Source organism: Varanus komodoensis, unplaced genomic scaffold (genome assembly GCF_004798865.1).
Source record: "Varanus komodoensis strain SLA01 unplaced genomic scaffold, ASM479886v1 scaffold38, whole genome shotgun sequence".
Taxonomy (NCBI): domain Eukaryota; kingdom Metazoa; phylum Chordata; class Lepidosauria; order Squamata; family Varanidae; genus Varanus; species Varanus komodoensis.
This window is the reverse complement of record NW_025335909.1, coordinates 9,072,824-9,095,412: the sequence shown is the minus strand read 5'-3', so window position 1 is coordinate 9,095,412 and position 22,589 is coordinate 9,072,824. Positions and strand designations below refer to the sequence as shown.

General features: G+C 66.8%; 1 protein-coding gene across 3 annotated transcripts; it reads left to right on the top strand.

Moving 5' to 3' along the window:
• Positions 1–1,134: 1,134 nt before the first annotated feature.
• On the top strand, positions 1,135–22,277 carry GIT2 (GIT ArfGAP 2). 3 transcript variants are annotated; one of them, XM_044440432.1, is made up of 19 exons: positions 1,135–1,321; positions 3,323–3,456; positions 4,785–4,897; positions 5,990–6,095; positions 6,766–6,852; positions 6,961–7,091; positions 7,467–7,561; positions 8,002–8,047; positions 9,039–9,087; positions 9,363–9,435; positions 10,028–10,125; positions 10,531–10,642; positions 10,842–10,984; positions 11,782–11,931; positions 13,326–13,577; positions 14,544–14,626; positions 15,551–15,739; positions 18,928–18,991; positions 19,487–22,277. In XM_044440432.1, exons 1-19 carry the CDS (start codon positions 1,270–1,272, stop codon positions 19,697–19,699), a joined length of 2,190 nt encoding a protein of 729 aa, XP_044296367.1. In that variant the 5' UTR covers positions 1,135–1,269; the 3' UTR covers positions 19,700–22,277. The 3 variants fall into 3 exon arrangements, with proteins under 3 accessions (XP_044296367.1, XP_044296366.1, XP_044296368.1); XM_044440431.1 differs by having other exon boundaries at positions 9,036–9,087; XM_044440433.1 differs by lacking the exon at positions 13,326–13,577 and having other exon boundaries at positions 9,036–9,087.
• Positions 22,278–22,589: the final 312 nt, after the last annotated feature.

Genomic DNA, 22,589 nt, shown 5'->3' with positions numbered 1-22,589 from the left:
GGCTCCCCACGGGGACGGCTCCCCCTAGGGGGCGAGAGCCCCCCAGCCCCGGCGCCCCTGCACCGCCCCCAGGCAGTCCCCCGCCCCCGTGCCGCCGCTCCTGTCGCGCCGAGCCAGCCCGAGCCCCCGTGCAGGTCTGGGGAAGCAGCTCGACAAGCCCCCTTTTCGGACTGCGACCCACCTCTCACCTTTCACCCACCCCCCGCCTTCCTCGCCCCCGATCCGCCCCAGCCAGCCGCCCGCCGGGCACCGGGCACCAGGGAGGAGGGGAAGCGCGGCGCTCTGCCCCGCCGGACGGCCCACAAGGCGCTCCGCGCCGGGCCGGCTCGTTACTCGTTGACGAGGTGGCTGCTCGGCAGCGCTCGCGGCGGTCACCTCCCTCGCCCGGGTCCCGCGAAGCCCCGTGCGCCATGTTGGGTGAGGGCAGCGCCCATGTCAACGTCTAGGCTGCCGCCATGATGACTAAGGGCACGCGGGGCCACGGTGTGCTGCTGGCGGCCATCTTGGAAAAGGATAGTCGTCCTTCTCTCTCGCTTTCCCCGCTCCTCCTGGACCACCATGATGACTAAGGGCGTCGGAGGCGCTGACGTACTTTGGAGGGCCATCTTGGAAGAGGGCAACGCATTACTTCTCTTTTCCTAGATGCTCCGGCTTTCAAACTCTCCATTGTGAAAGAGGGCAACTCCATCTTAGATAAGGGAATATTATGGCTTCTCCTCTCCGCCCACTTTGAGGAGCCTGCACGGAAACTACAAAGCTGCAAATAATGACAATTGAGCACTCCTTGTTTGGCCGGCATTCTTTAAAAATGTAAAGGTCCCTTTCCTCCTAATTTTTTTTCTGAGGTAATTCCACTTTTTAAAAAATCGCGAAATCAACCTTTAAAAAAATACGGTATCTCGAACGCTTGCCCAAATGCTGGTGACTTATCTTAATGAATGCATAACGTTACTGCCAGGTTTTAAAGGGTTAATTCTCCCTCTTTGCCAACACCCAGCATGGCTGCGCTCTCCGCCGCCTTGCCAGGGACCAAGATGTCCTCCGCAGCGGGGCCTCCTCATCGGTGCGCGACGGGCGGTGTCGCCGCCGTCTACGCGATGTGCGGGAGCAGCGGCTTGGCGAATGGCGGCGTTTGCGCGAAGAGGCGCGCCGCTGGCGTACGCATGCGCGGGGCGACTTCTCCGTGACTGGCGGCACTGAGAGGGACCCGTTATCGGGAGCGGCGACCCCGGCTCCGCTCGGCCCGGCGCGTCCTGGCCCGGCCCGGCCATGTCGAAGCGGCTGCGGAGCAGCGACGTGTGTGCCGACTGCAGCGCGCCAGGTACGGGCCGCGGCGGGGCGGCTGGGGAGAGGGGCGCCGTTCGCGGGACCCCGGCGTCCGGGGGAGCCAGGCGTCCGGGGGCCTGGGGCTTCAGCTGCTCCGTGCGGCCCGCCGGGGCTCCTGTGGGGAGGAGCCCGGCCCCGCGGCCCCACTGAGGCGGAGCGCGAATGCTAGGCGGAGGGGGTGCCCCTGAGCTTGTACAGAGCGCTTCTCCGGCCACTCCTTTCTTTTCCTCGCGGGGTAGTAGCGGGAGGTGGCCCCAGATCCTCCCCTTCGCTGTCTTGGAGGGCGGAAAGAGCTGTGGGGCCCCTTCCAGACATCTGGTGTGGGGCTGCGCTTAGGGATGCTTTGGAGGGCTGGCCCTGAGGTCTCAAGCGCGCGGGGGAGTAGTTCTGGGGGGAGCAGTTTGGGACCCCCAGTGAGCTCCGACTTCTCTGCCTGCCTCTTTTCTCTTCAAGCAGGCTATGCTCTCGGAGGAGGAGGAGGAAGGCAGGGAAGGAGGAGTGGAAGAGCCACTTTTTCTTTCCGATCGGGGAGGGGAGACCCCGTGGTCCCCCCTGCCGACACCCATGCCTGTGCACCCGGTCGGTCGCCGCGGGCCCCCGGCCCCCGGGCGAGCACATCCCCCTTCCCTCCCGAGCCGCTGGCGGAGCTGCTGCCTGGGGCCCAGACAGGAAGCTGTTGCAGAAGTCGCAGCGCAGGCTGAGCGAGGAGCAGGTGGCAAAGAGTGGCAGCCGCTTCTCAGAACCTCCGGCAGCTTCCCCTCGGGCTCCTCGTGGCTGGCTTCTTGACACGGCTCTGCGCATTTCCTCGCCGCACCCCCCCTCCTCCTCTTCCTCACCCGCACCCTGTCCAGCTCCAATTGCTCCGGAGGGGGCGTGAGCTGGGGATCGTCACGGACCGGGAACCGCCGGTGGCTCCCGGCAGGGCCCGTTGGCCACCCTGTGGGCCCCCCTGCCACAGAGAGGGCCGTGGCTCCCGCGTTTGCTCCCTTGCCTTCCGCGGAGGCTGGCTTGGCCCAGGAGGAAGCACGGAAGGCAAGGCTGGGCTAGTTGGGATCCCCACACGCTGCCAGGCGGCTGCTGCACCAGTCCCCGCGCAGGAGCCAGGCACGGGAGCTGCCCTCAGCTGCTGCTGGGTGGCCACATCGCTGCCTTCGTGGTGTGAGAGAACCCCTTCCTCTGTCCTGCACCACTGTGGCCGTGGGGCGCCCCTCGGCCAGCCCTCCACGTGCAGAATCTGCCCAGCCGCAGCACGGGCCCTTCCGCCTCGCGCAGGAGTGACCGGCTTCTCCACTGCACCTGAAATGGTGCCTGGGGCAGCCCTGACCCGGTGCAGTTGCCAGCCACTGATGGGGAGCAGTTGACCCCGAGGGCTCCTCCGGCCTCGCCTGCCCCACTGTGCCACACCCAGGGGCAGGCCGTGATGCGCCCCCGGGGGCAGCCTCCTTCCTCGCAGCTGGAAGGGCTTTCCCGTGGTGTTCAGAGTCGGCAGTGGCCGTGGCTGCTGGGCAGAACTTCCCCGAGCTGCTCTTAGCCGTGACACGGCAGTGCCGGAATCAGCTTGAGGCCGGGTGCGCTTTCGCTCTCTGGAGAGACGGTGCAGGACCCTCTGACACTTCCCAGACTCCTCAGAGAGTGAGGCCCCTTTGCTGCAAGGATGGCTGCCTAGGAGCACTCTGCTCCGGGCTTCCTTTTGAGGGCCTGGTGCCTTGCCAACTTCCTATTTTGCGCCGTTTCCCCAGAGTCCCGGCCTGTGACTCAAGACCAAGCACATCTTGCTTCCTGTACCGAGTGGCCCTCACACGGACCTCAGAGTTGCCTTCAGCTCATGAGTCCAGAGCGCTCATGGGGCTTGGCTGATAGTGCAGGGACTGGTTCCGAGAACTGAAAAAGGGGTCCTGTGTGGCCACACGTGAATTTCCTTGGTCATCGCCAGCCAGTTCTGGCATTGCTCGCTCGCGCTGCTGAGCACCTCCTTTCCCACCGGCATTTCTTCCAGACCCGTGCTGGGCATCCATAAACCGGGGCGTCCTGATTTGTGATGAGTGCTGCAGCGTCCATCGGAGCCTGGGTCGCCACATCTCCCAGGTCAGGCACCTGAAGCACACGCCATGGCCCACGACGCTGCTGCAGGTAACAGAAGCTCCCGACGTTCTGTTGGGCCACGGAGATGGCTTCACCTCCTGGCAAGCGCCTGTGTGGGTCAGTCACTTCCACGGGAGGTCGTGGAGGCCCCATCGGTGTGGGTGTTCATAGATAGGCTGGACGTGCACATGGTGGGCGTGTCGTGAGTGGAGCCGGCTGGAGCCAGGGTCAGACTAGATGGCCCGGAGACCCCTTCCGTCTCGCTCTGCTTCCATGTCACGCGTGCGGAAAGGGAGCCAAAGGGAGCCGGTGGACGTCGAGCGCCTGTCCCATCCGGGGGACAGGCTCCTTCGCGCCAGACCGCCAGCCACGCCAGTGGCCGTGGGAGCTCCTGGTCGTGGCCGGGGCTGATGGCCTTTGGTGCGGTGGCTGCAGTTGCCACCAGCCGTTTCCCAAGCCGCCTGTGCGTCCCTTCCCTGGCAAGCTTCTGTATGCAGAGGAAAAGAGGTCTGGGGGGAAGGAGCAGGAAGAGAAACAAGGGGCCTGTTCCGCTTTTGCCGAGTCCCCTTGCTCCCCGACGTTGCTTTTTCCTGACAGTCGATGCCGGAGAAGGCTACAGCGGAGTCAAGTGAGGTCACATTTCTGTGGGTCCGGCCTTAGGATGGGATGGACGGCCTCCCCATCTGCAGCTGGCCAGACAATCTGTGGTCTTGCGACTCAGACAAACAGAAAAACTTCCTGCCAGGCATTCTTGTTTCCCATAAAACAATAAGCTAATTAGATTTCAATACCTGTACTGAAAATAGCTTGACCAGGAAAGGGGGAGTAACGCTGCTGACTTCCCGCTAGTCCGATGTCGCATTTATGGATTGATCTGTTAGAGTTTTTCCTTGCAATTGTTGTGTGTTTCGTTCTGGTGGTGGGCGATTTTTAAACCCTTTTCTGTCATTACTTGTGGAAATGGCAAAGGGTCTGAACTAGGCAGCTTCAATCTGGGTTATCAAATTTGGGCGTGGGTAGAAAGGGCAGGACTGAATGAGTGAAGCTGTGGCCTTCGGCTGGGGAGCCCGCTGACGTTTTGAAAGGGAGGTTTCCTTTGTGGTGAACCCAAACCTTGCAAGCAGAACGTTGCTTCGAAGGACAGATGCTTCGAGCGCAACCGGGGGGCTTTGGAAGTGTTCTTGGTGGGAAAAGGAAGGGAAGGTGCTGTTTACCCCGATTCCAACACTTTCCGTGTTTCCGCTGCCTCCCTCCCTCCCGCATTCTCTGCAGGGGTGGCTAAGGTCCGTTTGTCTGGGCCGGGCCACCCGCTGCAACGCCAGGGTCAGCCTCACCTGGCCAGCAGGAGCTCCTCGTGTTCTGTTGTGCCTTTGCAGATGGTGGAAACCTTGTACAACAACGGGGCCAACTCCATCTGGGAGCACTCGCTGCTGGATCCCGCGTCCGTCATGAGCGGAAGGCGCAAAGCGAACCCGCAGGACAAAGTGCAGTAAGCAGAGGCATCGGGGCATTGTCTGTCTTCTGGGGGGGGCAGGCGGGGGGAGCCCCGCGATCGTGCAGACACCGTGACGGGTGAGCAGCAGGTGTGGGCAAACCCTGATCCTGCCGCTCGCGCCAGCGAAGGCAGAGCAGTCCTGGAGGCGCACGCAGATAAACTAGCGCCCTTCTTTATTCGGGGATCGCGGGGGGCGGGGACATGAGGGTGCCGGGAGCCGCTTCCCCAAGGTGGATGGGAGGCGGACGCGGGAAGCTCTGGCCGGGTCGCTCTGCCCAGGATGGCGCTCTGTAGTCTTGAGGAGATGAGACATGACTCCGCGTGTCGCGTGAGAACAAACCGTCGCTCAGGCCCCGTGTCGCCTACTTGCCCCTCCCGCCCGTCCGCCCGTCTCTCACCAGGAGGTGGTTCGGGGCGCAGCCCCCCGCACGACGGGGCAGAGAAACGGCTGGCCACCCCCACTGGGCCCCGGCCTTCACGCGGGCAGCTGGAGGCCATTTTCTGCCAAAACCGGCCTAGAATTGTGCCTTTTTCTCATAGAAGGGTTCCACGCTGACTGCTCTGTGCCCTCGGTGCCGGCACGATTCTCCCCAGCCGCCCGTCCGTCCCTGCCCACTCCCCACGGCCTCGGCTCGCCCTTTGCTTCCCGCTGCACTTGACCCACCCAGCCCTCCCTGCCCTCGGCCCCTCCAGGAGCAGCCTCCCCCGGCTGAGCCACCCTCCCTCCTCCCCCGGGGCAGCAGCGCTGCGGTGCCCCCCGAGCCCCTCCCCGCCAGTGCCGAGCCTGAGCATCCCGTGAGGCCACTGCAGCTCCGCCCCGCCGGGGCCCTGCTGCAGGCAGCTGCGCATCCGGGGCCGGTCCGGCCCCCTTGTGCGCCAGGCCCCTGTCCAGGGCCCCTGTCCTGGGCACACCTCGCGGGGGGCAGGCTGCAGGTGCCGCGGGGTGCACTTCTGTGGACCGTGCAGCAGCAGGGCCGCCTCCTGCGCTCTTCTTCCTCCCCTTTTGCCCCCCGGGGAGGCAGGGGTTTCCCGGCCTCCCGCACGTGAGGGAGCTCCTGTGCAGGACGCTCTTGTCTCTCCCGGCAGCCCCAACAAGGCCGACTTCATCCGAGCGAAGTACCAGATGCTGGCCTTCGTGCATCGCTTGCCGTGCCGCGATGACGACAGCGTGACCGCCAAAGACCTCAGTAAGGTGAGGCTCCCCTGCCGGCTGGGCGGGAGTCTGGCGAAGCCGAGCGTGCTGCTTCGGGGACCTGCGTAGGCAGCTCTAACACTCTTTAGGAGACGTTGGAGTTTCTTAAGCTATTCGTGCCTCGCCTTTTTCAATTGAGCCGAAAAACGTGTACGATAGCTTCTGTATCAGAAAGGAATTTGAAGCTCCTGAATAAGAGAACCGTAGCAGGACCGATGAGCGCAAGTTCCAGGGGCATAACTGTAAAGCCTCGTCGCGGTGGGGAAGATGCGAGAACAAACGCCGCCTGCTGGCGTGGCTGAACCTGTGGGGTGCTCTGCCCGGGGGACCGCTGTGGCCCCCCGGCCAGCGGCTGGATGCTGAGGGGAGCAACCCGACGGCTGCAGGTCCCGGGTCCCCCTTGTTCTGACGACGGGAAAGCAGGGGAACCGGTCGCCCCCGCGGTGACGCAGATGCCAGAGGCGCCTGGGAGGCGTCTCGGCGGCGTGCAGGCCGTCAGATCTGGGCAGCCCCACTGGGCTGTGGGTTCCCGTCCGGGGCCTGAAGGCCGCGAGGGTCGTCGCTGGGGAAGGGAAGGCAAGCGGGGTGGGGGGCAGAGAGGTGGGCAGGTGCTCGGAGGGAGGGAGAGGCAGCTTGCCGCTGCCTGACGGCTGCCTCTGCCCCGCTGCAGCAACTCCATTCCAGCGTCCGGACGGGGAACCTGGAGACGTGCCTGCGGCTGCTCTCCCTGGGAGCCCAGGCCAACTTCTTCCACCCGGTGAGAGACGCCTCCCCTTAGCTCGGGGGACCCCTTTTCGGGCGGGCCAGCGATGCTTCGGGCTCGGCATCTGCCGCCTCTCAGTGGCCGCCTCGCCGCCCCCTGCAGGAGAAGGGGAACACCCCGCTGCACGTGGCCGCCAAGACCGGGCAGGTCCTGCAGGCCGAGCTGCTGGCCGTCTACGGCGCCGACCCGGGCACGCAGGACTCCAGCGGGAAGACGCCCATCGACTATGCAAAGTGAGCCAGGGCGCGCCATGGGGTGCCCGCTGCGGGCTGGGAAACGAGCGCCTCTTCTGCTGCGGCCTTCAAGGCCGGCCAGGGTGGGCCGGCCAGGGAACAGTCACTCCCCGGATCTTGCTGGGGAGGCCACCCCATGTCCCCAGCCTCCCCCTCCTCCTGCCGCGAGAAGCCCTGCCTCCGGCCACCGGAGGGGGGAGATCGCTGCAGCCTGGGGAACGGGGCTCTGCAGTGCTTCCGGGGGGAGGGCCAGCGCCAGGCGCCCCGACGGGGCCGCAGGGGGAGGGGGCTGTCTGCAGACCCCTTGCCTGCCGAGGGGCGACCCCCGCGTGGGCAGAGTCTGAGGGCGTCCTCCACCCCGCTGTTGGCTGGCAGGCAAGGAGGGCACCACGAGCTGGCGGAGCGCCTGGTGGAGATCCAGTACGAGCTCACGGACAGGCTGGCCTTCTATCTCTGCGGCAGAAAACCAGGTACGTGCCAGTGGGCATCTTCCAAGCACCTCTTCCAAGCACCTCTTCTCGCGTGGGCGGCCCGTTTTCCCTTCCAGGGAGCTGAGGGTTGCCTTGGTGGGCACCGCCCCCTCCCCGGCCACCCGTTCATTGGCCAGCTGGGGGATTCTGGGCATTGTAGTCCAGCCCTTGCTGAGGGGAGGCCGGGCCAGTCTGGGTTGCCACGCCTGAGTGGGGATTGGAGCCCGACAAGTGCCAGCCCATCGGAAGAGGCCCGGAGGCTGGCCGAGCCCTGCGGGCTGCCTTTTCTCAGTTGGGGTTGGGGTCAGGGTGGTGGCTGAGGCAGCCTCAGGCGGGTTGAACCCCCACGGCCGAAGCCGTGCGCAGCTTGAAGACCAGGGCTGAGCGAGGGCACACGCTCCCCAAGCCCCCGTCACGCCCTCTTGGAACTTCCCTTTCAGATCACAAAAGCGGGCAGCATTTCATCATACCTCAGATGGCGGACAGGTAAGAGTCCGGCTGAGCGCTGGGGACACGGGTCCTCGCCCTTGCGGCGGCCTCTCGCCTCCAGCCGTGAAGTCGTGGGACCGCCGGGAGCGGGGAGCCGGCCCGAGCGCTGCCCTTCAGTCCCCCTTTCCTTGTGCGAGCGCCGCCTGACCCCTTTTTACTGCTCGGAGCCAAGACTTGGCCGCTGGGGGGACGGGTCTAAAACCTGCCGCTGAAAAGCAAAGAGCATCCGCAAAGTGTAACAGGTAACACGTTTCTCCCCTTGCTGCTTTTCCTCGGGGATTAAGACGGCTGTAAGTAAACCTTTCGGTGGTTTCCTGCGTGGGTGTGGGTGTGTGTGCGCGCTTCATTTGATCGTTACATGTCCTCGCCCGCATTTTGCAATAAACGACCCTGGAGGCAGGGCAGTCTGCGTGGTGCATGAGTTTAGATATTCTGAAGCATGCGGTGAATTGGAATAATCAAACCCATGGTAAAAAAACGGGAAGACGAGCCGCGACCCTTTCTGCCGTGAGTGTGGCTCAGTCAGTTTTGAGCGCTCCCGTGTGCCTTGGCCTTGACCCCTCCGGTTGGAAGGCGCGTGCAGTCGGGGAGGGGGCTGCCCGGTGGACATTTCTGCGCCATCCGCTGTGCCGGGGGGCCTCGCGATGGCCCAGGCCTTGCAAGGGGCGCTCTTGGCACAGCAGCGTCCTTTAGCGGCGCCTGACGTGCCCGGACCAGGCTGGGCATCAGACTTTGGGTGGAGCTGCTGGGAGTGGTTAAAATTGTCTTTTTTGGACGACGTCAGCCATTTTTCGAACCCAGTGGCCAAAAATCAGGGTGCAAATGCAGTAGAGAAAGAGACTCCACCGCGGTTCCAATCCTGGGCAAGAAGCGGTGGGTGGGCAGCCTCGTTCTCCCATGGCCCTCGCCTGGCTTTGCGCCCGGAGGTGGAGGCGGCTCCTCGGGGGGAGTGTTGCCGATAGAGTGACGGCTTCCTGTCTTCCAGCAGTCTCGACTTGTCTGAATTGGCCAAGGCAGCGAAGAAGAAGCTCCAGTCGGTGAGTCGAGGGGCCTGCCCCCCGCGGCCCCGCCGTGCACTCCCTGGGGGCTGCCCCCTGGGATGGGGGCCCCGGGTTCGCCGAGGGCCGCGTTGCATCGGAGCGCTTGCCCAGGAGGCAGAGCGGGCGCCTCACTGCCGCCTCTCTGGCCCCTCGAGGGACGGGCAGGCGCCTGTCCTGGGCCCCCCTCCTCCTGCCCGCAGAGCCCAAGCGCTGCCGAGCCGCCCCCTGGCCCGGCGTGACGCCTCCCTCCGCCTTCCGCTCTTTCCCTCCAGCTGAACAACCACCTGTTTGAGGAGCTGGCCATGGACGTCTATGACGAGGTGGACCGCAGAGAGGCCGACGCAGGTGGGCCCCCCGCGCAGGGCGTGGGGTGGGCCGGCGGGGGAGCTGTGCGGATGCCACGCGTTCCGGGCAGGCCGGCGCCAGGCGGCACGGCCCCCGCCGCCTGCTCGGTGCCCTGGCGGGCTGTGGCTCCCCGCCTGCAGTTCCACGCGGCTGCTTGCAGAGAGGGGAGCTGGGGGAGGCCCACGGCGTGGCCGCGTGGCATGCAGGGCTGGTCGGCGTCCACGCGGTGGGGCGAGGGGCAGAGCTTGATGTGGGGCAGCGTTGCCCGTGGCGCTTGCTCCTGATTGCTTCAGAGTAGGCTCCTGATGCATGCTGGGAATGGGAGGATCGGCTGCCTGGTCCCGGAGGAAAGCTCGCGTGCCCACAGGGCCCAGGTTGGGGGGTCTGCGGTGCTTGGACCGTGGCAAGCAGTGGGGGGGCAGCCTGGGGCGCCTGCCCGCCGCCAGCGACTCCCCCCGTGTCCCGGCCGTGTGGGCTCAGCGCGAGGGCCCGCTGCTCCGAAGCTGCGACGTCCAGGCGGCTCGCATCCCAGCAGCGGTGGCCTTCGGCCCGGCGCGTGGCTAGCCCCGCCTTCGCCTCTCTCCCGGAACAGTGTGGCTGGCCACGCAGAACCACAGCACGCTGGTCACCGAGACGACGGTGGTCCCTTTCCTCCCGGTCAATCCGGAGTACTCCTCCACGAGGAACCAGGTCTGTCCCCCGGCGATTTCCCTGCGGTCGACGGATTGGGGCCTGAGGGGGAAGGCCGTGTCAACGCCCTGCGTGGGGCCCCTTCTTCCTGGGTGGAGAGCTGCCAGGGGTGGGGGCCGGGGGGCAGGTGGCTCCAGCCTGGCTGGGGGGAAGCGTCCCAGCCGGGTCTGGTTGCTCACCCTGTAGGGGGTCTTTTGGCGGCAGCGGCGGCCGAGGGCTCTGTGCTTGCCCTCAGTCGGGGTCTCGGTGACATGCAGGGCAGGACAACGGACACGAGTCCCTCCAGCAGACGCGGGGGCGACGGCACCCATGGTCCCCCGCCTGGGCTGGGCCTTCACTCCCGCCCTGCAGGCCACGCTGAGAGCTTGCGCTCCTCTCTCTCTCTCTCTCTCTCTCCCCCTCCAGGGAAGGCAGAAGCTGGCCCGGTTTAACGCCCACGAGTTTGCAACACTCGTCATTGACATTCTGGGGGACGCCAAGCGGAGGCAGCAGGGCAGCCCCGTCCCGGGTTCCAAAGGTGAGTTGCCGCTCGGTTTCGGCAGCCAGAGTGCGGTCCGGCTGGGCTCCTGCCAGGCCTCTCGCCTGCCCAGCTCGCTGCTCTGCACAGCTCAGGAAACTGCGTTCTTCAGTGAGAGGGTTCTGGGGGCTCCGCATTTGGAGTCCATTTCCTAAACAAAACACCTCCCTGCCCCCTTTCCCCTTTCTTGCCTCTACAGAAAACGTGGAACTAATCCTGAAGTCGATCAACAGCCAGCACAGTTCCGAGGCTCAGGATAACGACCAGCCGGACTACGACAGCGTCGCCTCCGACGAGGACGCAGATCTGGATGCGGCCACGGCCAAGGCACCTCGGCAGAAGGTAGCCGGCGCAAACGCCCGGGCGGGGGAAGGCGGGCTGGAGCTGGGCCCCCCCCCGCCTTCAGACCGGCACAGTGTCCCGCGAGGAGGCGTGCACCCGTGGCCCTTCCGGGGTGCTGCCCGCAGTTGCTTGTTGCCTCTCCGTCCCGCTTTTCGGTCTCCTCTCGGCTTCCCAAGGGGCCTGCGTTAGCAAAGGAAGAGCCGGGCCTGCAAGCGAAAGCAACTGGCTGCGTGTGTGCTCAGTGCCCGTTTACTTATTTAAAACCCTTGCGGGCTGCAGGCTCCCCCCTGAACCATCAGGAGGAGTTGCAGAACTGAAAGGCAGAGGCGTGGATGGAGCTGGAACTGGGGCAGAGTTGGGGGCTCGGTAGCCGAGCGAGCGTCTGGGGCAACCTCAGTAACCGCTTGAAAAGGGAGCTGTAGAAAGCGGGGCTGGGAGAGCCGATGTCTCCCCCATTCCGACTTCCAGGGCTGCCAGGAAGGACGCTGGGATAAGACGGAGGAGGGAGTGGAGCAGGCTGCGGTGGGCCAGCTGCTCTGTCCAGGAGAGGCCCCCCGTGGCACGCAGCTTGTTTGCAGGGTGGCCCCCGTGGCGCGTGAACGGGGCGTGCTTTTTGCACGTGCTGCGTTTGGCCGGCCCTCCCATGAGTTGCCTGGCTTCTCCAACGCGTGCCACGCATCCGGGCTGCATTTATTTCCCGGTCCCACGAGATGACTCGCCACCGTGCCGCCGTCTGCCGTGCCTCCAAGCGGAGGCGTGTGTGCGACTGCCGGGGGGTCTCTCTCGTCTGCTTGCAGAGCCTGGATTCAGACTTGTCCGACGGGCCCATCACTGCCCAGGAGTACCTGCAGGTTAAAAATGCTCTCGTGGCTTCGGAAGCGAAAATCCAGCAGTTGATGAAGGTGAACGTCAACTTGAGCGATGAGCTGCGGACGATGCAAAAGAAGGTAGCCCGGGAGAGCGCCCACTCGGCCCACCCCCCTCCCAAAGCCCCCGTGCATGAAGTACTGCAGGAAAACTGGGGGGGGTCACAATCCCGGCCGGTGTGGAGGAGCAGCCGGGTGGCGGTCGTGCCTGCCGGGGGTTGCTCCGGGGCTCTGGATCCCGGCAGGAGTGGGATCCAGCGGGAGCCCTCCTCCTGCTGAGCTGGGGACGCCCAGCCCAGTGCGAGGTTCCCAGGCGAGAAGGGGCTGCGGAAGAGCCCCGGGTGGCAGGAGAGAAGTATGCCAGGCAGAGTCCCCGCGGGTCAGCGCCGTCTGCCCCTTGTTCTCCTGCTCGCGTGGCCCCCGGCTTCCTCGGGGCTTCCCTGGCCTCAGCTACCCCTCTGAGAAAAGTCGGTGCCACGGGGTCACGGGCTGGCCCCTTCCAGGCTGAGCGGTTCGGGTCTGGAGCCTCGGGTTGCCCTTCCGGTCTGGGGCGCGCAGCTCTGTTGCGCCGAGTCGCCACCGGCAGATGGGGGGGCGTTTGCCTGGGGCCAGGGCGGCTTCTGTAGACGCGCTGGCCTGCCCCACGCCTTTCCCAGTCCGCTGCTCCGTGCTGCCCCCCCCACTCCTGGTCTTCCCCCAAGTCCCATGAGAGGACCCCTGCGAGGGCCCCCTCGCCCTTTCGCCAGGGCCTCGGGCACGCTAGCAGAGCAGGCGGGAGCCGGTGCGTTGGTGTGGGGAGCCACCAGGAAGATGCAGTGGCCGGGCGGGAAGTGGTCCCTCGGCTCGCCACAGACTGGTGCCCGAAGGAGCCGGGATGTGCCAAGACCCGGAGACAGCCTCTCCAAGCCGGCCGAGAGGCGCGAGCCCCCCGTGCTCGGCAGCTCCTCACCTGCAGCGTCTGTAGCAGCTGTGGGGGCGGCTTCATTCCTTAGAGATGGGCAAAGCGAGGGGAAACCCCAGGCCACGGGTGCAAGCCTGAAGCGCTCTGCTGCCGCTGCCGGCGAATGGCGCCCGTCGCTCGCTTGAGGACGCGCGGGACGAGTCCCCCTCTGAGCCCCGCAGCCTCGCGCGCTCTGCCGGCTCTGCCTCTTGCTTCGCGTCGCTCGGTGCGCCTCCCCCCGCTTGCCGCCGGGCCGTGGGCGTGTGATGTGGCCGCCCCCTGCCGACTGAGCCTCCCGCAGGTCACGGGGCGTGGGCTGCCGCCCCCAAGGAGCATGGCCTGAGCAGCTGCCTGTGCCCGGCCCGGCCCGCTCCGCCTGCTTCAAACCCAGCTCTGAAGAGTCCGATCCGTTCCGTTGTTCTCCCCCAGCGCAGAGAGGACCCCAGATCTCAGCCAGGGGCTCCGTCTCCCGGGCCTCCCACTCCCCGGTTTGCTCGTGGCGCTTGCAAGCCTGCTCTGAACCGTGTCGTTCCAGCTTCAGACGCTGCAGAGCGAAAACACGAGCCTTCGGCGGCAGGCCTCCACCAGCGCCTACCAGACGCCGTCCGGCTCGGAATACGCCGATGCCGGCGGCCACACCTCCCTCATGCGGCGGCCCTCGGCACGGAGCAGCCGGCCGATGTCGATGTATGAGACAGGATCGGCCCCGAAGCCCTACCTGCCCTTAGCTGAGGTCTCCTACCCCGAGGAGCGCATCACATCGCGGCTCCAGCCGTTCCCTCCCCATGTAAGTATCGCGCCCACCCGCCCCGCTGCCTCCCCCGTCGCCCGCCCCCGCTTGCCGCCCCCGCAGCGGCTGCAGAGGGCCCCGCTGTGCCGGGCTCGGCTCAACACGCCCGCCTGGCTGTGGCGCACGGCTGCCGGCCCCCGCTTGCCTGCTTCCTTCACGCCTGCCTGCCGTGCTCTCTGGCCTGGGGGATTCTGGGAGTGGGGGCCCGCGTGGTGCAAGGGTGCTGGAGCACGTGGCAACGGGTGCCGGAGGGCTCGGTCGGTGTCGGCGAGGGTGCGATGCCGAGCAAGGGGCAAACCCCATGTGCTCCCACCCCAGGGCAACCGCTGCCCGTGGCAGCCCTCTTGGGGCCTGCCCTGCGTGGCCCCCGGCTCGTCTGGGGGCTGCCACCCGCAGGTGGCCCCGTGCTGGTGACGGGGGGCCGCGTCTGGCCCGGAAGGCGGACAGTGCTCCGTCCCCGGAAGCCCACGGGTGGCAGAGAGGGGGAGAAAGCCGGGGTGGGGGGCGCTGTGGGACCCTAGCGGAGAGGCAGCTGGCCCCCCTTGCCAGCGGGAAGCCTGTACCTCTGGCACCTCCCTGGCAAAATCGGAGTGCACAGCCGTGCCTCGGTATCCCTCACGGAGCTGCGTTGACGCTTCCTTCTGGACTGATGCTTAATGCTCCCGATCAGATACTTTGCGGCACGTACCTCTGGATGCGTCGTGCACTCCAGTGCGGCGATTGTGCCCTTCCCCGCCTGCTGCACACGCCGGAGGGCCTTTGGGAGAGGCTGAAACTGGCTGGGAGGAAGGGCGGGCGGCCGGGGCAGCAGGCCGGCCCGTCCCCTGGAATGACCCAGCAGCCAGCGGGAGAGGAGCCCGGGCTCGGGCCGGTGCCGGTCGGGCAGAGCAGCCCGGGCTGGCCCGGTGCTCCTCCGGTTCCAGGCACCCCCTCCCCTCACCCCTCGGTTTCTCCTTCCTCCAGGCCTCCAAACTGGAAAAGCAGAGCAGCCTGCCGGAGGGCGACTACGACAACACCGTCCCCGCCCTGGAGCTGGACGAGACGGGGTAGGCAGGCACCGGGGGGCGGCCCCACACCCGGGGGGGGCGGCAGCCGGCTGCTCAAAGGCGCTCTCCCGCGCGCCGGCACACGGGAGGACGTGCACACGCTGGTAGCGAGGAAGGGGCCCTGCAGGCGCGCTCTGCTCGGTGCGCACGGTCCCCAGGTGTGGCTCGAGGGCCTGCAGGTTCCACGCTTTGACTGGTGGATGGGCCGGGCGCCCACGCTGTGGGGGGGGCCCACGGCACGGGGAGGGCGTGTGCATGCCATGGAGGCCGCGCCCGCTGGCGGAGGTGGCCCTTTGCGTGACCCAGAACCCCGTGGCCGCCGTTCCCTCTGCATGCGCCCGCCACGTCTGATTTGTGGGCGCGGCATCCAGTGTTTGTTCGCTGGTGCCGCCCCACGCTGACCGTGGCACGGCTCCGGCCCCCCCCCAGCCTGCACAGTCCCCCAGGCGCCCCAAGTGGGAGCCTCACAGAGCGGCTCCCTTCGGGCGGCTCGGCAATTAAGCCCAGCTGCATTTTCGCGAAGCGAACGCAGGAGAGCAGGGGCCAGAACCTCCACCGAGGCTTCCTGGAGGGGCTCTGTGGCCCGTGCTGGGGGGCACCCATCCCCATCTAGCCAGAAGAAATGGAGAACGGATTTTGGGGTGCTTGCAGCCGGCAAGTGGCTGGGGAGGACGGGCCGGAGGGAGCTGCTGCGCTCGGGCGCTGCTTGGGCCCGGCTTCCGGGGGCGCCTGGCTGGCCACGGGGGGAGCAGGACGCGAGGCAGGGAGGGCCCTCGGCCGGCGCCGGCGCCACACCCCCGAGGTTGCGCAGCCGCGTCCGTCGCCCAGGGGCGCCTGTCCGCTCAGCCATAAGAAATGTGGCCTCGCTGCGGCCGCTCGGGGGAGCGGGGAGCTTGACGGGGCCCCGTCCTCGTGTGCCGGCAGGCTCGGCAGGAAGGTCCGGCAGCGGACTGCCTTCCGGCACGGGGAGGGGCCCCTCTCGGAGGGCAAGGACCCCGAGGCCATCTCCAGCAGCAGCCTCCCCAGCACGGAGGACGTCATCCGCAAGACGGAGCAGATCACGAAGAACATCCAGGAGCTGCTGCGGGCGGCCCAGGAGAACAAGCACGACAGGTGAGCGGCCGGGGGCGCCGGGGGGGGATCCGGCCGGCCGGCCTGAGCACAAGTGCCCCCCACGATGCCCCCCAAAGTGCCAGAAGGCTCTGCAGGCGAGAGCCGTTCCCAGACGGTGTGCGTCAGAGTTTGCTCTTTCCCACCCGGCCGAAACGACAGCCTCCGCCGGCAGCTACCCCCCACCCCGCAGGCTCCCTTGCCCAGTGCGGTGGCAGGTGCTGGTTGTGGCCCCGCTGCAGCCTCGTCTGTGCGGCCTCCCGAGCGGAGCGGCAGGATCCAGGCGCGGGTCATGCTTGTGGGGGGACACGTGCGCACGCGGTGGGGCCAGAGGGCCGGCAGCCCCCGCTGCTCTCCCAGCCGGGCCACTGTCCCCCCCACGCTGCGCCACGCCTGGCCGGGGCTCTCAGACGGTGGGGCCCCCTAGCTGACTTCTCCCTTTATTTCCTGTCTCTCTCTCTCTCTCGTTCTCCTCCGGGCAAGCAGGCCGGCTGGGCGGGCCGGCGGGCCCAAGCTCAGGCACAGCCTGGGCTGCTTTGGCAGCCTGGTTCCGTGGGCCGAGCGGGCGTCCCTGCGGCCTCTGACCCTGCAGCAGCCAGACCCCGCCGCCTGGTACTCCGGCCTTTGCCCCTGCCTCCCAGGCACAGTGCCTCCTCTTTCTCTCTGCCAGCACCCCCCCCCCGCACCCGGCACGGAGCAGTGGGCGGTTATGCAAGAAGGGCTGCGGGGAGCCCGGCCTGGGCCCCCACCGGCTGGCAGAGGGGCTGGGCCGTGTCCGGGGCAGGCCCAGCCCCTCTTTGCGCCAGGCAGCGTGGTCTGGCAGGCGGGGGGGGCGGGCTCCCCCACGGCACGCAGAGGGAGGCTGGGGTGTCCCGGTGCCCTCTCCTCGCCCATCCCAAGGCTCTCTCTGGGGCCTTTCCCTCCGGTGTAAACGACCCGGAGCCTCGCAGGCCTGTGCCGTGGCAGCCGGCTGGGGCCGCCTGAGACAGGGCAGCCCTTTAACTGCCCCACCCACGTCCCCACGGCGAGCTCAGGAGGGAGAGTGGCGAGACCAGCAGGCCTTCTGGCAGGGGGAGGGTCCGGAGGTCAAGCCCCCCACTCCAGAGGGACCCGAGAGGCCCCGTGGTCCCGACACGCCCAGGGACCCTGGAGTGGGAAGGGGCTTGCGACAGGCCCCTCCTCCCAGGCGCCTCGGGGGCACGCAGGAGTGCTCGGAGCCCCAGAGCCAGTCCCTTCTGGGCCGTGGCCGGCCACCCCCTGGACCCCACCGCTGCCCTTGGCTCTCCTTCCCGGCACCCTCCTCTCCGGGGAGCTCGAGGGGACGTGGTCCTGTGTGGACGTGGTCCTGCCCAGCCACGCCTCCAGCCCCTTTCCTGCATAATCGTCCACGGCCCGCTTGCATGCGTCCCGCATGTCTCTGCTCCGTGTGAGTCCAGTGCTGTGCCCCCCCCCTGCATCCTCGAGCCGCCTGCGTCCTGAGCTTGGCCAGGGGTGGGGGGGCCGGGCAGGCGGGAGGGGAAGCCTCTCTCTCTGGAGCTGCTCAGAGGCTGGCCTGCTCTGGGTCCTCTGGCCCCGCAGAGCTGCTGGGGGGCTGAGGCGGGCCAGGCGCTAAGGGGGCCGGCCCTAGGCACCTTTTCGGATGCAGGAAAAAGCCACGGATGGGGACCGTGCGACCCCCGAGAGGTTCTGGACTGCCTCTGCGGGACGGCCGTGTGTTCCCTCATGCCGCCGCAGTGCTCCTCCTCCCTCTTCACTGCTGAGAGCGGCGCCCCGGAAATGCCCTTCCGTCCTGCCCCCCCCCCGTCCCATCGAGCGCTCGGTTCCCCCACTCCGAAACCAGACAGAAAACCCCTGTGCCCCTAATTGCCGTGCAAAAGCAGAGGCTGCCGTGCCTGGCGAGGCTCGAAAGCACTGTAGAAGTGACCGAATGGAGACCTGTGGCCGCTTAAAAGCAAGCCAAGCCGGCACGACAGAAGCCTCGGTGGTCTCCCAGCCACTTCAGGTGCACAAGATGTTCTCCGTGGGCAGGTGCGCGACCTGTGCACCTGAGCGCCGTGGGTGGGGAGAAGTGCAGGACGCGCACCTGTGGCGCTGCAGTGGGACACGTGTGAGAGCGGCCTGGGCCTGGGGGTGGTGTATAAAAGGAGGACCCCCACCCCTTCGGCCAAGCGAGCTGCATCCTCTGCTGTGTAGTGGCATCTTTCAGAAAGACTAATTGAGCAATGTGATCGATGGGAGAAGGGCTGCTTGGGCCGTGCCTTAAATCTTCAGCACCAGAAGGGCCAAATCTGGACCCGAAGTCTTGCAAGTGCTGTTCCGCCTCCCCGCTTGGTTGGCGCCATGCAAATGTGAACCACTCGGCTTCCTTTTACCCTCCCCCCGCCCCCCCAAGAATGGCATTGCCGCAGGGGGCGGATATACCAGACAGGGCTGGCTTGCCGAGAGGCTTTGCCCAACGGGACTGCAGGCCTGGCTCCACGCCGCTGCCTCCCCCACAGGGCTTTTGCCTTGCAGAATCGCCCCCGTGCCCTCGCCAAGCTGCTTGCTGGTTTCGGCTCCAGGGAATAACACGGACTGCGGGGAGCGGCCTCTGTCCCCAGCTCAGCATGGCTGACCTTCACATAACTCGCTCGGAAAGGAAAAGTCCTCTCGGTTCTCTGGATCGCACAAAGCTATAAATGTGCCACAGACATTTTTTATACTCGCACCCCTCACCTGGCCAGCCCTGGGGCCGGTGGCGCACACCTGCGTTGGCCCAGCCTGTGTGGCTCTGAAAGCTGGCGGATCGCAGTGGCCGCCCTTAACCGGCGCAGCGAGTCCCCATAACGGCAGTTCTGCGTTTCTTGCGGGCGTCGAACCCGAGCGTGGGTTCTGGGCTTGCGGGCGGCCGCACTTGTCAGACACCGTGGTGCCACGCGTCTCACCAGCCACACGAGCCCTCGGGGAACCGTCCGCTTGCTTGCCTGCCTGCCTGCCCCTTCGCCTCCTGCGGTACCCGGCTCCCTGGCCGCGCTCCCCGTGAGCAGGCGTGCGGCTTGCCCAGAGACTGCAGAGGACTGTGCCGTGTGGGTGCCCCTGCATTAACCGGTGTGCCTCCAGAGTGACTAACGGCACATGTGGTGGTGGTGGTGGGAAGGGGTGGGGGGCGCGTTGCTGCCGCCGGGCGCCCTGACCGCCGCTTCCCCTTGCAGCTATGTGCCCTGCTCCGAGAGGATCCACGTGGCAGTGACGGAGATGGCCGCCCTCTTTCCGAAGGTGAGTGGTGCAGCCCCCAGCCGTCCTGCCGGCTGGTGGGGCTGATGGGTGCCGTGGACTAACATTCCTAACGTTGCCGGCTTGGCTGGCCAACGCACGGGAACCCTCGGATGAGCTGTCTGGAACACCTGGGGGCGCCACTTTGGGGAAGCCCCTTACTTAATCCGCTGGGATGTGGCGGTGTCCCCCACCCAACACCCAGGGCCCGACACAGTGCCGAAAGCGGCGCAGTCGCTGCTGCATCCCTGGGTGGCGCCCAGGGCTTGGCCACCACGTGAGCCCTCGGCGGGGCCCCGCAGCCCAGCTGGCTCCCTGGATGCGGCCGGCACTCCCTACCGCCCTGTTCGCGGGTTGCCCGTTTAGGCTGAAGCGCAGAGCCCCTGGAATGTGTGTCGGCCAGGATGGAAGTGGGCCGCGCACGCCACCGTGGCCCGTCTTCCTCCAGAGCGCGGGCGCGAGGCCTGCCAGTCACCAGAAGCCCCGCTCTCTCCCCAGAAGCCCCGCTCGGAGCTGGTGCGCACCTCCCTGCGGCTGCTGACCGCGAGTGCCTTCCGCCTGCACTCCGAGTGCGCCAAGGCGCTGGCCCCGGACTCCTGCCCCACCGCCGACGTCCAGCTGGTCACCCAGCAGGTCATCCAGTGCGCCTACGACATCGCCAAGGCCGCCAAGCAGCTCGTCACCGTCACCACCAAGGAGAACACCAACTGAGGCCGGCTGGCCGAGCGTCTCCGCCGGGGCCCCACCACGGGCGGCTCGCGTTTGTGTGCGTTTTTTACAGGAGTATTTAAGGTGGAGCATTACCTTTATTATTATTTTTTAAGGAACCTCAGTATTAAATTTCCTTGCATGTTTTTTTCTAAAGAGCCTCTCCCCAGGTTTCCTGTAGCCCACTGCCTTATTCTGTGAAGCCCGTGCAGAGCGCCCGTGTGTCGGGGGCCGGCCTGAGCCCGCCCGCCTGCCCGCACACTGCCCGCTCTCAAGGCATCCCCCTTGCTGGGCAGGGCGGGGCGGGGCAGGGTGCGGATCCTGCTCTCCCCGCAGCAGCTGTGGGCACAGAGGCACATGCTGCCGTCCAGGCCCCTCCGGGAGCCCTGCTGCGCAACCCAGGGACACACTCAAACCACCAAGTGGCGCGTGCCGTGGCACCACCCGGCCTGGCCCTCATCTCCGCGGCTTCTGGAGCCCCTCCCTCCTCCGCTCGGCCACGGGGCGGGGGGGCAGGAGCAACAGGGACGGCCGTGCCCCTCTCCTCGTCTCCAGCTGGCCCACTGTGCTCCTTATGCCCCACGTGGGAAGCGGATTTTCTGGATCTGTCGGAAAAGGCCGTTGATGTGGCACATGCTGCTGAGCTTCGCCTCCTGCCCAGCGCAGGAAATGCTTTGCCGTCCGCGCCGCCCTCCTGCCCGGGCGGGGGACTCGCTGGCGCGGTGCCGGTGCTCGGATGCGGGAAGCGTCGAGCTGGAGCGCCGTGCTGGCTGTGCAGGCGGCCCAGCCCGGCCTTTCCGCACCCGCCACCTCCGAAGGCGCGGACCAGCTGGGACGCTTTTGCGGGCCAACAGCTCTGGAAGGCGGGCTTGCGTGAGGTCAGTCCGACGTTGGGGGAAGGCGCGGAAGCGATGGAGGGGGCGAGGGAAGGTGCAGGTCTCTGTGTTGCTTGCCACTTAATCATGGGTTGTTCGAGGGGCTATTAGATGGGGTGTTAACCACAAACGGCCCCAAGTTCACAGCTCAGCAGCCCACTGTGGATGATGAGCCTGGTGTCTGGTGCTTGTACCACGCCAGCTGAGACGGCTTCCCGCAGAGTGGCCGGTGGTTCTAGGGGCCGTTTGAGCCACAGGGACTTGTCGTGCCCCCAGCAGAGCGATTTGCACATGGGTGCAGGGACTGGTGAACGTGCCGCTTGGCAGAAGCAGCAGAAGCCCTCGCTGCTCTTTGCGATTTCAGCCTTACAAGTGCCGGTGGCCACTGCTCCACGTGTCCAAGCCTCACGTCGGAGTGGCCACCACTGGTTTGCCGCCCCATTCCCCCCCCCCCAGAAAATTGGGCAAATTTTGTAGTCATTTTCTCTCATGTGTGCTCTTCGGGCTGTCTGTGTCGTTTTCTCCGGTCAGTTTCCTTGTGTGTTTGAGCAGACGGAGGGGGAGAGCGGCACCAGGTCGGGGGGGTGTGCAGCCGCCAGGGACCAGCGGCCAGGAAGTCAAGCGAAAGGCGCCCAGAGGGGCGGAGTGGCTGGCACTCCTCCTGGCACAAGCCCCTTGCTCCGCCCTGCGAGAAGCCTCGGGATGCCGAGTCGGTGCGTGGGTGGATTTTGCGGAGGGACGATGGCTAGCAGAGGACTGGCGTGTCTCCTGGAGGGAGAGTGGCGGTCAGTGGCCAGGGTGGCTGTCTGTGGGCAGCAGCGCTTCAAACGAGGGGTGCCCCAGGCCGGTTCGGCTGGTGTCCCCGCACGCTGCAGCGCCATGTCCTGACCCATGCGCCGCGTCAAGCCGAGGGAGCCTTAGTCGCGCTCGGCTCGGCTTGCGTGGGGAAGGCGCGGTCTCGTTCGGCCTCCCCTCCCCCTCCGGGTGTGCTTGACTACAACTCACATCATTCCGCTTGCCCACGCTGGGCGGGAATGCTGGATGTCTGAGTCCCACACGCCCTCTCCAGCGTAGCCAATTCCTTCAGAGAAGCACAAGGCCCAGCATTGGCCGGCGTGCCGGGAAAGGCGGCCCTGCTGCAGCCCGCAGGGGAGGGGAGGCCGGGTGGGGGGACGGCCTTGCGCTGAGCGGGGAGCCCCAGGCGTCGGCGCTGGGCACCCGGCCGTCTCCGCAGGTCCTCGGGCAGCCCCGACCCTCCCGGTGCAGTCGGTCACAGAGCCAGCCCAGGCCCCCGCAGAGCCTGCCCGCATGGTGGCGGTGGCTGAGGGGGCCGGGAGCGAGGGGGGGCTGGCCCCGAAGGGGAGGAAGGCTGCCTGCCCTTTCCAGCCCGTTCTTGCACCCCCTTGGCGAGAGACACGATCGGCCCCGTGGCCGAGCCCTCAGCCCCCCTCCCGGGATAAAACGGGCCGGCCGCTCCGTGGCTCCAGGTCTGCTGGGCGGGGGCTCGTGTTTCTGGAAGGATCCGCCCAAGTTGCAGCGGGGGGGCGGCGGGAGGGAAGGAGGGGCGTGTGTGATTTACCCTGTTGGTATTTATATATTAAAATCAAGTGCCATAATATTGTTGGATGCTGATGTTACATTGTAATTAACTGCCTTTTTTAAAAGTATTGTACTATTTTTGGGTTAAAACAAATAGGTAGAGCGTTCCTTTTGCCTTCTTTCATGGCGTGTCTCTTCTCTTCCCTGCTGCGACCAGCGCAGGCCGGCTGCCCTCCCGAAGCGCTCCCAGGCCGCTGCTCCCCTGCGCTGGTCGCGTGTGAGGCCGTGTCCTGCTCGCCTGGAGGGCCCGTGGCGGCTGGAGGGAGTGGCGCGTGGGGACGCCTCGCGCAAGAGCAGGGCGGCCGCTTGCCCCCCACCGGTGCCACGAGGGGGCCCTAGGCCACCTCCGGACTGTCGGGGGCACCGCCGGAGCCCATCTGCCGGTTCCGGGGACCCAGACCCGCCTGCTGCCTCCGCAG